This window comes from Monodon monoceros, unplaced genomic scaffold (assembly GCF_005190385.1).
Source record: "Monodon monoceros isolate NGI ecotype Baffin Bay Population unplaced genomic scaffold, NGI_Narwhal_1 Super_Scaffold_5, whole genome shotgun sequence".
Taxonomy (NCBI): domain Eukaryota; kingdom Metazoa; phylum Chordata; class Mammalia; order Artiodactyla; family Monodontidae; genus Monodon; species Monodon monoceros.
The window spans coordinates 23,492,699-23,508,305 of record NW_021703782.1 but is presented as its reverse complement, the minus strand read 5'-3'; the positions used below and the strand labels follow the sequence as shown (position 1 = coordinate 23,508,305).

At 38.5% G+C, this 15,607-nt stretch overlaps 1 protein-coding gene across 2 annotated transcripts in view; it reads right to left on the bottom strand.

Moving 5' to 3' along the window:
- The window catches only part of MFSD14B (major facilitator superfamily domain containing 14B), a 72,939-nt gene extending 57,857 nt beyond the window's left edge, over positions 1-15,082 (bottom strand). For both annotated transcript variants that reach the window (XR_003790758.1, XM_029202412.1), the window contains exon 1: positions 14,697-15,082. Coding sequence is in view for 1 of the 2 variants with exons in the window: in XM_029202412.1 (XP_029058245.1) it covers positions 14,697-14,804 (108 nt within the window). In the remaining variant the exon portion in view is untranslated. The remainder of the gene's footprint in view (positions 1-14,696) is intronic.
- Between the last annotated feature and the right edge of the window lie 525 nt (positions 15,083-15,607).

The window sequence follows — 15,607 nt, the reverse complement described above, 5'->3', positions numbered from 1 at the left end:
CTTGTTAAATGCAGCTAAAGCAGTGCTTAGAGAGAAACTTACAGCTGTAAATGCCTGATTATTACAGAAGATCTGATATCAACAATCTAACTTTTCCCTGTAAGAAACTAGAAAAGAGAAAACTAAACACAAAGCAAGAAAAAGGAAACAGTATATTAAAGCAGAAATAAATGCAATACAGAAAAGCAACACAGAAAATCAACAAAATCAAGTTGATATTTATGAAAATATGAAAAAATTGACAAATCTTTGGAAAACCAAAAAAAATAGAGGAAGACTTAAATTGCTAAAATCAGAAATGAAAGAAAGGTTATAAGGCAGTACTTGGACATGTGTAAGCCAATAAATTGGATTAACTGGATGGAAGAGACAAATTCCTAGGAATCTACTAAAGCTGAATCATAAAGAAGCAGAACATATGAACAGACCTAGAACTAATAAAGAGATTGAATCAGTGATCAAAAACCTCCTGACAAAGAAAAGCCCTGAACCTGATGGCTTCACTTTAAAGCAAACATTTAAAGAACACCAGTCCCTCTCAAACTCTTCTCACAACTGACCACATTTTATCAACATTCTCTATGAAAACAGCATTACCTGTATAAAGCCAGACAAAGATCCTACCAGAAAAGACAACTAGAGACTAATTTTCCTTATGCTGTTGATGCAGCAGTCCTTAACAATACGCCAGCAAACCAAATGCAGCAGTATATGAAAAGGGTTATACACCATGACCAAGTGAGATTTATTCGTGGAATGTTAAGAATAGTTCACATATAAAAATCAACCAATGGAATACACCACATTAAAATGAAGGGGGGGAGAAAACCCACATGCTCCATCTCAACTGATGCAGAAAAAGCATTTGAGAAAATTAACACCCTTGTATGATAAAAAAAAAAGTTCCAAAAAACTAGCATTGAAGGAAATTATCTTATCTCAATATAATAAAGGCCACATATGAAAAATCCACACCTAATGTCAAAATAGTCAATGGCTGAAAAAACTTTTCCTCTAAGACCAGGAAGAAGAAAAAGATGCCCGCTTTCACAGTTTCTATTCAACACAGTAGTGGAAGTTCTAGCCAGACTAATTAGGGAAAAAAAGAAATAAAAGACATCCAAACTGGAAAGGAAGAAGTAAAATTATTTGTTTGAGGATATCATGATCTTACATGGAATCTCAAGGAATCCTGAATAGCCAAAACAATCTTGAAAAAGAAGAACAAAACTGTAGTTCTCACACTTCCTGATTTCAAAACATAGTACAAAGCTAATCAAAACAGTGTGGTACTGGCATAAAGACAGACATATAGACCTAAGGAGTATAATAGAATCCAGAAATGAACACTTGCATAATTATGGTCAAATCATTTGCAACAAGGGTGCTAAGGCCATTTAATGGAGAAAGGACAGTCTCTTCAACAAACGTGCTGGGGAAGTTGGATATTCACATGTAGACCTTTTCTACCTTACATCATGCACAAAAAATTAACTCAGAATGGATTAAAGCCCTGAACATAAGAGATAAAACTCTTAGATGACAACACAGGGGAAAAGCTTCATGACACTGGACTTGGCAACGATTTCTTGGATATAACACCAAAAGAAAAAGCAACAAAATAAAAAAATAGGTAAATTGGACTTGATCAAAATAGAAAGCTTTTGTGCATTAAAGGACATTACCAACAGAGTGAAAAGACAACGCATAGAAGAAAACATTTGCAAATCACATATCTGATAAGAAATTAACATACAGAGTATAGTTTTTAAAAGTCCTACAACTCAAGGACAAAAAAAAAAATTGGGCAAAGAACAAATAAATACATGAAAAGACGCTGAACATCACTAAGCATTAGGGAAATGAAAATCAAAAGCAAAATGAGATATTACCTGTGCTCATTAGGATGGCCATGACTAAAAAAAAAAATTAAAACCAGAAAAAACAAATGTTGACAAAGATTTAGAGAAACTGGAACCCTGGTGCACCGTTAATGGGAATGTAATATGCTACAACCACTGTGAAAAACAGTATGAGGTTCCTAAAAAAAAATTAAAAATAGAATTACCTAGAGGTCCAGCAATTCTGCTTTTGGGTATATACCCAAAAGAATTGAATGCAGGGTCTCCAAGAGGTATCTACACCCACGTTCACAGCAGCATTATTCACAACAGCCAAAAGGTAGAAGCCACCCAAGTGTCCATTGGTGGAGAATGTATGAACAAAATATGGTATATGCATGCAAGGGAATAGTTTTCAGCAGTACAAAAGACAGGACATTCTGACATGTTACAACACAGGTAAACCTTGAAGACAATATGCTAAGTGAAATAAGCCAGTCATAAAAGGACAGTTGCTGTATAATTCAATTTATACGAGGTACCTAGAGTAGTCAGACTCATAGAGATAGATTGTAGATGGTGGTTGCCAGGGGCTGGGAGGAGAGGGAATTGGGGAGTTATAGTTTAATGGGTACCAAATTCAGTTTGGGATAATGAAAAGTTCTGGAGACGGACAATGGTAATGGTTGCACAACAATTTTAATATACTTAAATGCCACTGAACTATGAACTTAAAAATGTCTAAGATGATAAATTTTATGTTATGTATATATTGCTACACTAAAAAACAAGTAACTCAAAACAGATCATAGACCCCAAAATTAGGTCCCTTAGTTTCATGATGAGTTTGTATACACAACACTATTGTCACCATCCATGCAAGAAAAAGTTATGTTGGACTCCATTACAGTTAAAAACTCGTGTTTAACAAAGAGTTAAGCTTTTGTGCGTATATAATACATATAACAAGCAAATATAAAGAAGAACCAAACAGAGACAAAGAATACAATAAGTGAAATGAAAAATACACTAGAAGGAATCAACAACAAACTGAATGATACAAGGGAATGGATCAGCAAGCTGGAAGACGGAGTAGAAATCACTGTAGCAGAACAGACAAAAGGAAAAAAAAGAAAGGAGGACAGCCTAAGAGACCTTTAGAACAACATCAAGCATACTACATTTGCATTATAGGGGTCCCAGAAGGAGAAGAGAGAGAAAACATATTTTAAGACATAATAGCTGAAAATTTCCTTAACTGGGGAAAGGAAACACAGACCTCCAGGTCCAGGAATCACAAACATCCCAAACAGGATCAACTCAAAGAGAACCACACCAAGATAAACAGTAATTAAAATGGCAAAAATAAAAGATAAAGAGAGAATAAAAGCAACAAGTTACATTCAAGGGAATTCCCATGAATATCAGATGACTTTTCAGCATAAACTCAGCAGACCAGAAGGGAGGGACATGATATTTAAAGTGATGAAAGGGGTAAACCTACAACAAAGAATTTCATTCAGATTTGATGGAGAGATCAAAAGTTTCACAGACAAGCAAGCTAAGAGTTCAGCACCATCAAACCAACTTTACAAGAAATGTTAAAAGGAACTTTTCTAAGCGGAAAAAAAAAAGAAAAGGGCCACAACTAGAAACATGAAAATTATAAAAGGAAAAATCTCATTGGTAAAGGCAAATATACAGTAAAGGTAATAAATCAGCCATGTATAAAGCTAGTAGGGAAAGTGTAAAGAAAGAAGTAGGAAAATCATCTATATCTGCAATAAGCAGTTAAGGGATACGCAAAACAAAAAGATGTAAAATAGAATGTCAAAAACAGTAAATGTTGGGGTGGCAGGACTAATGCAGGGTTGTTAAAATGCACTTGAACTTAAGAGACCACAAGGGATCAATCCTAAAGACCAAAAGCCAACATATTGAGAAGAGTGAAGCTTATGTATGTAATGAGCCCACCAGGTCCTTGGTGATATTACACTGCTAAGCTAAGCACACTATTCCTGGATTTCTTATGTACAATAATAAATCTCTTTATCAAATACATTATGTCATGCACAACGTTAAAATGAAATATTTGAGTTTGATATTTTAAGGAACCAAGTCTATAACTATGTAAACTGTTGGCTCCGTCATACTTCTGGACAGAAAAAAAAAATTATTTTAAAATACATTCTAATTGAAAATTGGTACTCCATAGTTGGAAAGTACTGCCACAAGATTCAGTCAGTCATCTCTGCTTTACTATAAAAGACATGTAGGAAAAGTATGTTTCACTATTAGCCCTCAATATTTTAATAATTCATACTTATGGTACTTTCTGCTTATATCATATATACCTGGTTAGTAAAATGCTCCATCAAAAATAAATTTTTTATTAGAAAGCTTTTAAATATAAACACGAGGAGAACACAAATGGTTTTAAAAAGCAAATAAATGACTATACCTAAAGGCTTTGCTTTTCTTCCTCCTACCTAATAATATTGGAATGCAAGTCAGAAAAACAATTTTACTGCTTATTTCTCCAGATGAAATGACTTTTTCACAAAACTTTAAAAAAAATTGTCAGTCTCGGGCTTTCCTGGTGGCGCAGTGGTTGAGAGTTCACCTGCCGATGCAGGGGACACAGGTTCGTGCCCCGGTCTGGGAGGATCCCACATACCACGGAGCGGCTGGACCCGTGAGCCATGGCCGCTAAGCCTGCGCGTCTGGAGCCTGTGCTCCACAACGGGAGAGGCCACAACAGTGAGAGGCCCGCGTACCGCAAAAAAAAAAAAAAAATTTTGTCAGTCTCACATTAAATAGTTGAATAAATGACATGGCTACCAAGCATTCATTAAATATTTGTAAAAGAACTGCTTTTCCCTCACTCAAGTTTTCAAACTTAATTTATCAACTACCAACCAACTTAAAGCAAACTAAGATCCCAAGAACTGTCTTTGTAAATATTCCTATTTCTATCAACATTCTTTAACAATAAAAATATTCAACTCCAGGGCGTTCCCTGGTGGTCCTGTGGTTAGGACTTGGCGCTTTCACTGCCGTGGCCCGGGTTCAATCCCTAGTCTGGGAATTAAGATCCCGCAAGCTATGTGGCGCAGCCCAAAAAAAAAAAAAAATTCAACTCCAAGGGATCAATTCATTCAACACATATTTGTTGAGCTCTACTATATGTCAGCTAGATGCTGGGAACAATGGCAGCAATAGAAGAAACTATCCCGGCTCCCACTTCATGAAATGTAAAATTTTAAATGGAAATAAACACTCTGAAGGACAAGGACACAGGTCAGGGACAGTCTATTACAAAGGATTCTGAGATACACACAGGCAAAAATTATCCTTTTACAGCAGCAGCAATAGACACCATGCCAAGCCCTGATCAAAGCACATTACTATCATTTTATCCTAACTACAATCTTTTGACACAGGAACTATTATTATCCCCACTTTATAGATGACAAAACTCAGATGCACAGAGCTTAAGTACTTGCCTGATTCAAGTGATTAGTAAGTGGCAAAGCTGGTATTACATCCAGGGAGTCACATACCTCCAGAGTATGTGCTACTAACCACTTGTATTACTTACAATGCCTTTCTTAGAGAGCCCAAATTTCTCCACAAATAGAATCAGCACATACATATGGTAGGTAGCCTGGACTGCAGTAACCTGAGTTAAGTGGTAATAGGAGTCTCAGGCAAAGTAAAGCACAGACCTTTACTTACCCACCTATCCCTTACCCACACTAAGAAGTCTGGCCTGGATAGTGTGTATCTAGGCAAAGGACAATCTTCACCAACCCCTTCACCTGCTTTCTCAACATGACCTGAAAAGTTCAGATGAACTAGGACATCTGGCTTTTGTCAATCAGGTCATCTGCTGCCAACTGGAAAAAGATAAGGTTGAAAGCTACTCCCTTTGTCCCCCACATAACCCCCAACTCAAGGATCACAGTACACAGTAAACACCAGCGACTTGTCGACATAGAAGCAAGAGAGAGTCTATCATATATACCAACTGAATAAAACTGAAAGCCCACAAAGAAATCCATATATCTATGTCCAACTGATTTTTGCCAACAGTGCCAAACCCATTCAATCAATGAGCAAAGAACAGTCTCTCCAACAAATGATGCTAAGACAACTCAATTTCCACATATAAAGAATGAAGGTGGAACCCTACCTCACACCACACACAAAAATTAACTCAAAACAGATGAATGAACTAAGCTAAAAGCCATAAAACTCCTAGAAGAAAACACAGAGATAAATCTTAGATTTAGTAATGGATTCTTAGACATGACTCCAAAATGACAAGCAACAAAAGAAACAACATATATCGAGCTTCAACAAAATTACAAACTTTTAAAATAAACCAAAGACTTATGGGGAGGGATAAATTAGGAGTTTGGGATTAGCGGGGAAAAAAAATAGACCTAAACATAAGACCTAAAACTCTAAAACTCTTAGATGACAACATAGGGGAAAAGCTTCACAACATTAGATTTGACAATGATTTCTTGGCAATGACACCAAAACACACAGGCAACAAAAGTAAAAATAGATAAACTGGACTTTATAAAAATTTAAAACTTGTGCATCAACGGACAGAATCAACAGAGTGAAAAGGCAACCTATGGAGAAAATATCTGCAAAACATGTATCTGATAAGGAGTTAATCCAAATAATCCAATTCAAAATGGGCAAAGGACTTGAATATACATTTCTCTAATGAAAATATACAAATGGCCAAACAAGCATATGAGAAGGTGTTCAACATGCTAATCATTAGGAAAATGCAAAATCAAAATGAGATATCACTTCATACACATCAGGATGGCTACTATCCACAACAAAAACAAAACAGAAATGACAAGTGTTGGGCTTCCCTGGTGGCACAGCGGTTAAGAATCCTCCTGCCAATGCAGGGGACACGGGTTCGAGCTCTGGTCCAGGAAGATCCCACATGCCGTGGAGCAACTAAGCCCATGCACCACAACTACTGAAGCCCACGTGCCTAGAGCCCGTGCTCCGCAACAGGAGAGGCCATCGCAGTGAGGGGCCCACACACTGCAATGGAGAGTAGCCCCTGCTCACCACAAGTGGAGAAGGCCCATGTGCAGCAACAAAGACCCAATGCAGTCAAAAATAAATAAAATAAATAAATTTATTAAAAAAATAAAAGTTAACTGTATTCTGTATTGTAAAAAAAAAAAGAAAGAAAGAAAATGACAAGTGTTGATGAGGAGTTTCTCCACCTGAGAAACTAGAACCCTTGTGCACTGTTGGTGGGAATGTAAAATGGTGCAGCCACTATGGGAAACAGTATAATGGTTCCTTAAAAAATTAAAAATAGGGCTTCCCTGGTGGCGCAGTGGTTGAGAGTCCGCCTGCCGATGCAGGGGACACGGGTTCATGCCCCAGCTCGGGAGGATCCCGCGTGCTGCAGAGCGGCTGGGCCCGTGAGCCATGGCCGCTGAGCCTGCGCGTCCGGAGCCTGTGCTCTGCAACGGGAGAGGCCACAACAGTGAGAGGCCCGCGTACTGCCAAAAATAAATAAATAAATAAAAATAGAATTATCCAATGATCTAGCAATTCCACTTCTGGGTAGATATGCAAAAGAACTGAAAGTTGGATCTCAAAGAAATATTGGGTTGGCAAAAAAGTTCGTTCGGGTTTTTCCATAATATGTTAACATTTTGGTCAACCCAATATTTGTACATTCATGTTCAGTGGCATTATTCACAATAGCCAAAAGATAGAAACAACCTAAATGCTCATCAAAAGATAAACAGAGAAAATGTGGCACATACAGAAAATGGAATATTATTCAGCCTTAAAGGAAGGAAACGCCTTCCGTGGTGGCACAGTGGTTAAGAATCCACCTGCCAACACAGGGGACATGGGTTCGAGCCCTGGTCCAAGAAGATCCCACATGCCGCGGAGCAACTAAGCCCATGCACCACAACTACTGAGTCTGCACTCTAGAGCTTGTGTGCCACAACTACTGAATACCGCGTGCCTAGAGCCCGTGCTCTGCAACAAGAGAAGTCACAGTAATGAGAAGCCATGCACCGCAAAGAAGAGTAGCCCCCACTTGCCTCAACTAAAGAAAGCCCGTGAGCAGAAATGAGGACCCAACGCAGCCAAAAGCGCGGAGCAACAAGGACCTGACGCAGCCAAAAATAAATAAATAAATAATTTATTTTTTTAAAAAAAAATGGAAATCCTGACACATGCCATACATGCCTTCAACAATCTTGAAGACAACATGTCTTGAGGACATTATGCTAAGTGAAATAAGCCAGTCAGAAAATGACAAATTATGTATATGACTCCACTTATATGAGGTATCTAGAGTAGTCAATACTCAGAAACTGAAGGCAGAATGGTGGTTACCAGGAGCTGGAGTAAATGGGAAGTTGCTCTTTAATGGATATAGAGTTTCAGTTTTAGAAGATGAAAAAGTTCTGGAGATTGGTTGCACAACAATGTGAATATACTTAACACTACTGAACTAAACACATAAAAATAATTAAATTGTAAATTTTGTTACAATTTACAATTTTGTACATTATATCACAATTTAAATTTTTTCTTAAATCAACTGTATTTCTATATATTGGCAACAAACAGTTGTGAATTTAAAATTTCTTAATAATTTACATTTATATTACATTTACATGTTCAATAGCACCTAAAACGTGTGATATAGGGAAAATGTGACAAATGACACAAAAGACCTGTTGAAACTTATAAAGCACAGTTGAAAGAAGTTAAAGATCTAAAATAAATGGAGAAATACTTCATTTATGGATCAGAAGACTATACTGTTTTCAATTCTTCCTAAACTGATCTTCTGGATCAACAAAAGCCCAATGAAAATATCAGCGGGCTTTTTTGTAGAAATTGACAAGCTGATTCTATAATTCTAAAATGCAAAGGACCCAGAATAGCCAAAACAGTTTTAAAAGCGAAGAACAAGGTTGTAGGACAAACTCTATTCGTTCCAAATCTTACTATGAATCTCCAGTAATAGCGACTGAATGGTACTGATGTAAAGATAAACAAACAGATCAATGAAACAAAATAAAGAATCCAGAATAGACTGACACATACATGGATAACTGAATTTTGACAAAGGTGCAAAGGCAATTCAGTGAATAAGTCTTTTCAACAGAAGAGGCAACAATTCACGTTACCATATGCAAAAAAAGAACTGCCACTGATACTGTACACCATATAAAAAATTAATTCAAAATGGGTCATAAACCTAATTGTAAAATTTTTAAAAATTCTAAAAATATAAAAGGAAATTATTGTGATACTGAGTTAGGATTTCTTGGATATGAAACCAAAAACACAATCCCTAAAGAGCATATTGATAAAATTAAATTTCATTAAAACTTCTGCTGAGAAGAAAATATTTGCAAACATATATCTGATAAAAGACTTACAACCCCAATATATAAAGAACTCTTAAAACTCAATTATAAGATAATAAACGACCCAACAACAACAAATAAATAGGCAAAAGATGTGAACAGACACTTCACCAAGAGGATATACAAATGGCAAGTAAGCTTATGGAAAGATGTTGAACATAATTAGCCATAGGGAGATGCAAAATAAAAGCATGGTAAGATACCACTACAGACCTACTAGAAGGGCTAAAATTGACTGACCAAGTGTTGATGAGGATGTAGATGAACTCTCATAGTGCTAGTGCCAATGCAAAATTAAAATTTAAAAATTTTCAAAACAGCTGGGCAGTTTCTTAAAAAGTTCAACAATACACCTACCATATGATCCAGCCATTCCACTTATTTACTTAAAAGAAAATAAAGTATACTCCATACAAAGACTGGTTCATGAATGCTCATCGCCGCTTTATTTGTAACCGCCAAAAACTGGTGATAAACCAAATGTTCACCAAGGGATGAATGGATAAACAAACTGATACATCCATACAACTGAACACTACTCAGCAACAAAAAGGAATGCACTACTGATTTATACAACAACATGAATAAATCTCAAAATAATTTATCTGAGTTGAAAAAAGCCAGACCAAAAAGAATATATTCTGTATGAGCCCATTTATATAAAACTTTAAAAAATTAAAACTAATATATAGTAACAGAAAGTAGATAAATGCTTGCCTGGGAAGGTGGAGGTGGATAGAGGATGTACAAATAGGCACAAGGAAACTTTTAGGGGTGATGGATATGTTCACTATGTTGATTGCAGTAACGATTTCACAAGTGTCAAAACACAAATCTGTACACTGTAAACATATATAGTTTTTATAATTACATTTCAATAAAGCTGTTTTTAAAAGACAAGCAAATACAAAGCTACATATAAAAAAGTCAGGCATCTAGATAGGAAATTGACCAAACTTCACAAATATGATGTTTTTTGCAGGGTTAAAAACTCTTATTTTTTACAATTGATTACAGATACTAAGGACAAATTTCTCTTCCAATTTTCATATAACAATGCCCTTGCTACGCCACAACCTCTTTCCCCAGGGCACATCTCAGATTTCATAAGCCACTTGTGAAGGTTCTATGAGACACTACACTAGAAGGAGGGAGAGAGGGAAGGAAGGAAAGAGAAAGAACAGGGAAAGGAGAGAGAAAACACCAGCAAGAAGGAGAATGAGGAACAAAAAGACGCTTCCATAGTGTAATAAATAAAGCATGTTTATCTCACCTGTATAGCTAACATCATCCTTGACAGTGGAAAAAGTATATATTCCTGTTATGCAGAGAAGGCTGTGCACTTTTACAATTACTACTGAACATTTTCCTGGATATAGTTCATATAATACAGAAATAAGACATGAAATTAATGCCACTTGAAAAATTCGTGAATATTTATCCAGAAGACCCTAAAGAATATTTTTTAAAGATAAGGTAAAAATTACCAATGTCAGCAATAAAAAAAAAATAGACTAAAGATCCTACAGTAATTAAAAAGAGCCTAAGAGGCTGTTAGGAACAACTTTATGCCAATTAATTTGAAATTTTAGATGAAGTGGACAAATTCTTAGGAAAATACAACTTACTAAAATTGACAGAAAGAAACAGAAAATCAAACAGAAAATCTACATTGTTCTAGAACTACATTAGCCAAAAAAACTGAAGAACCATAAAGTTCTACAACTGTATTACCATCTTACACAAACTCTTCAGAGAATAAAACAGAACTCTCCAATCTGTTTTATAAGTCCAACCAAAACTTATATAAAAGCAACAAGCTAATTTCATTGATAAGCATAATTACTGGTTTAAACTAGACTAATTTACTTCTCTAACACACATTCATTTTAGACTATTTTAGATTAAAGGACTATTTTAGATTAAAAGATACACAGCTGTAGTTCCTGTCTTCAAAGACTTAATCTAGTAAGAAAACCAGTGGGAAAAGATGCTCAGATATCCTAAGAAGCAAGTTTTACAAAATCCTGCCTATACTAGGCCTAAGAACAACATAACAGCAGTAACAACGTCTGTGTTCTGATAAAGGCTTGAAAGTTGACTAGAGATCTGCATAATTCTTAATATGAAATATAAATGTTTCTGCTATGAAAGCACAATGCATTTACTTTTATAAATTGCGATAGATCAACCGCTCACAAATGCTTATCATTTCTTTTATCTGCTATAATTTACTTAACAGAGTTTGGTTGTGCTAATGTCCAGTACTATTTTATTACTAAAATGATCATACTGATTCCTAACAGTGTTAAGAATTGAAAGCTAATTAAAAAAAAAAAAATTCCCCTAAAATGTCCCTAGGTCCACTCTCACTTTTTTTTTTTTTTTTTGGCCGTGCCACACGTGGGATGTGGGATCTTAGTTCCCTGACCAGGGATGGAACCCGTGCCCTGCTGCAGTGGAAGCGTGGAGTCTTAACCCCTGGACCACCAGGGAAATCCCCTCTTTCACCTTTTTACAAACAAAACATATCTAGTCATTTTAGCCTTTTTTGGGGGGTAACAAGCTGCTCTTGAGTACTATTTCCATTTTGCCTATAAAGTATATAATACTCTTGTCCTTATAAATCAAAATTAGTCTTTACAGGAGCCCCTCTGAAACAGTCTGAGGAAAATCAACTAAAAACACATCAAATGTCACCAGAATGGCATTGATCCTGAGAGGCCCTACATCAGAGATCTTAACTGGTATCTAAGTACTGGCTTTTTGGAGTCAATGAACATTCTGAAATACAGAGTATGCTAAACTCAGTTGTGTTTTCTTTGCAGAAAATCCTTAATTCTCTTCAGATGCTCAAAGGTAAATGATTCCAAAAGGATATGCATTCAATGATAATGCAAATAATTCTGACACATTTCAAGGTGTATGTACACGCACAATTAGGAAGGGATAGAGCAAAGAAAGGACAATAAAACAAGAACTTATTTACTATACAAAACTCCCTTTTCTAGATTGCAATCATCTCTTAGAATAAATATGTGATTCCCTCTATTATTCAGGTCAATACATCTCTTTGCCAAACAAGGTAGAAAAAAGTTTCAGCTGATTCCCTGTATGTGGGCAGTCTTGCTTGTGCTTATTAGTAGCATCGAAACTGAAACCATGAATACACTAGAATCAAGCTATAAGGAAATTCCAACACATTAAAATGAAGTCAAGTCTTGGAGGCCAAAGAATGTAGCACCTGGAAGCAATACTAGAAAGAAACTGCAAACAGGAAAGATGTATAATTTGGGGGTACTGGCATATGACACGAACATATATGATTAAAGACATTCACTACTTTCCCAGGCAACACACATTACAAAAAGCACCAGTGGCTGAACCCTGCTACCTACCCATGCTATAGTCATCTAAGTAGAGCAAGCACTAAAACTCACTGTCAGAATTCACTGCAATTTATCAATACTGACTAGACACACCCTAAGAGGTAAGGAAAGACTGGACAGGAATCTGTGCCTAAATTAGCATCAACTCACAGGGAAAGCAATCAGGGAATAAACTGTCTCAGTTTCTTTGAGTACACATTCCTCAAAAATTCCTGTTCTAAGCATATAAAATCAGCAACTTTAACTTTTAGGTTGGGGTCTAGTTCCTCTATAGATTAGTAAATGGGAGAGAACTGAATGCTTTTTATCAGACAAGGATCACCATACGTTCTGACCAATCATTCATGCTTAAAATATTGAGAAATAATAACAATAAAAGCTAATATTTATTGAGGACTTACCAGGTGCCAGGTTGTAGTAACCCTCACAATTCTCTGAGGTAAACACTATCATTAATGTGGAGAGGTTATATAACTTGCCCAAAGTTATACAGGTAATAAAAAGTGGGAACTGGGATTCCAAGCATGCTCACCTAATCACTATGCTTTAATGCTTCAACCTGCCAGGTTATTTTTTTTACCCTATAAGCCAAAGAGAGCCAATGAAAATATTTAAGGACAGCAGTAATGATCATATTTACACGTTAGATTACACTAATCAATACTGTGGAGAGCAGCATGATGATGAAGTAAGCAAGGGTCTGAAGAGATAGTCAAAATCTAGGTCAAAAATGCTAAGGAACTGAACCACAGGAATACAGAAAGGATAAAAAACCTAAAATCTTTACCTGGTAAACTTAGCTAGACTTATTAACTTATTGGATGAAGGGATGAGAAAGGATGGAGTCTACCTCTCAGGTTACTAGCTTGGCCACTGGTAATTATGGTCTATCAATTCAAAGACAGGAGGAGGAACTGGCAGTTTCGTTTCCCTTAGTCGGCAGGAAGATAAGTCTACATTTTATGTAATCAAAAACAAAACGAGAAAAACCAATTCTATAGAATTTCCCTCCTCCTACCAAAAACACTTTCCCACTTTCCAGAAATCTTATCTTCGAAATGAAGAACTCCTAATTTTTTTTTCTCAAAAATAAGAAGACACTTGGGCAGGAAGGGGCCTTCAACATCATTTAGCATTCTTTAAAAGCAAATTAAATCTGAAGCCGACTGCATATAATTTAATTTCCCTAAAATTTCTATTTTCTTTGGGAAAAGTCTCCTTGGCATTAGTTTCTATTCATTGTACTGTTTCTATATTTCCTGTCCTAAATAGAGCAAAAAATATATATATATCTTTGAGAAATGACACTATGCTTAGAGTTCCAACGTCAGACACTTAAGCGCCACTGACAGCCTGTTCTGCTGAATCCAGGCCAATTAAACCACTGCTTCGGAAGCCATCTGAATCTCACGTGAAACTGTTAAAAGAGATTAGCCTGAATACGCTCTACAGTTGGGCCCTGGGATAGGCAGCTTCCTCTGAAATCCTGCTCACCAACCGCTTCTGCGACCGCCTAGAGAACCATGAAGGAACAGGAAGGCGCTGCCCAGCCTCCACCGCCAGCTTCCCGGTCCAGGGCCCAATGCCGGTTCTAAAGGTTCTCCATACATCTTCTAAGTAGGCTCAAGCCAGAAAGTGCACCATGAAAATAGTATCCACTGTCACGTGTATGGAGAACTCTGAAAGAACCAAATTACTTATATTCACGGTCCCACGTCGGGTGTCTTTTGAATCAATAACCAAGTCGCCTACATTTTTGCCTAGCGATGAGCAGCGCTAGGAAAGCCTAGCAGTGATGAATTCGGCTGGCTGACACGGAAAAGGACAGGCTTTCCGACAGCCAGAGTCCCTCGAGCCGACGCGGAGGATCAGTGTATCCTCATCCCCAGGCGACCCAGGCCCCAGCCCCGCATCAGGCGTCCCCGGACTCCGGCCGCGACGCCGCCCAACCTCCCCTGGCTTGGGGCTTCGGGCTGAGTAAAGCGTCCGAACTCCGAGCCCGCGCTCACCGAGCTGCCGCTCGCGGCCCGCGCGCCCGCGCGCTTCTCCAGCATGGCTCCCGCCTCGGGCTCCGACGCCGCCTTCACCTCCCTCTCCAGTGGAGATTCCGCGTTCATGCCGCTGCCATGCCCGCGCCGGCTGGGGGTGTTCCGGGTCTACAGCTACGCCGCAAATGCGGCGGCTGGGCCCGCGCTCTCATGGGCTCCGCGGCCCAAAGCGGCCTGCGGTTCAGGCGGCGGCGCCAGTGGCGACTCCGAGGGCTGTGAGCGCTGCCGAGGCCGGAGCAGCAAGAGAAACGAGGCGAGAAGAGCAGCTAAAAGCGGGCACAAGCCACAGCCACGAACAGAACTCAACTCAGAGAGCTGCCAACAGCGTCTCCAGCGGCCGAGGTAGCCCCGCTCCGCTTCCCCACAAGCCGGCGAGAGGCAGGAAGCCCCGCCCCGGATCTCAGCTCCCGCCACAAGTTCGTCGCCTGCACCCAAAGCCTCAGCAGCGCCCGCCCACCTCAGGCCCCGCCTCCACGTTTCCGGGGCCACCTTGGCGTCAGGACTCCGCAGCACGCCGGAAATGCGTCATCTCCCAAGGCCCCCAAGAGTAGTTTCTTTTTCTGAGACAGAACCGGTTCTGGCGAGCTGAGGGTGTCAGGTGCTGGGGGTTTTGTTAGTGACTGCACTTCTGGTCTTGGTTTGGTTCCCCCAACAAGTATATGGATGGGCACGTTCAGACACGGATACAGAGCCCCGGGATCTGGAATCCCGAACTGGGGAAGTGCCGTATGCTATAACTACGATATTCTGTTCCTCTTCAAAGTCTATAAAGAAGCTGACAGAGAGCTTACCTGGGCTGTGGGATTCATGGGAAGGACAGTCTTAGGAAACATACAGGTTCCTGTTCCAATCCAGAGCTACTTGATGGTACC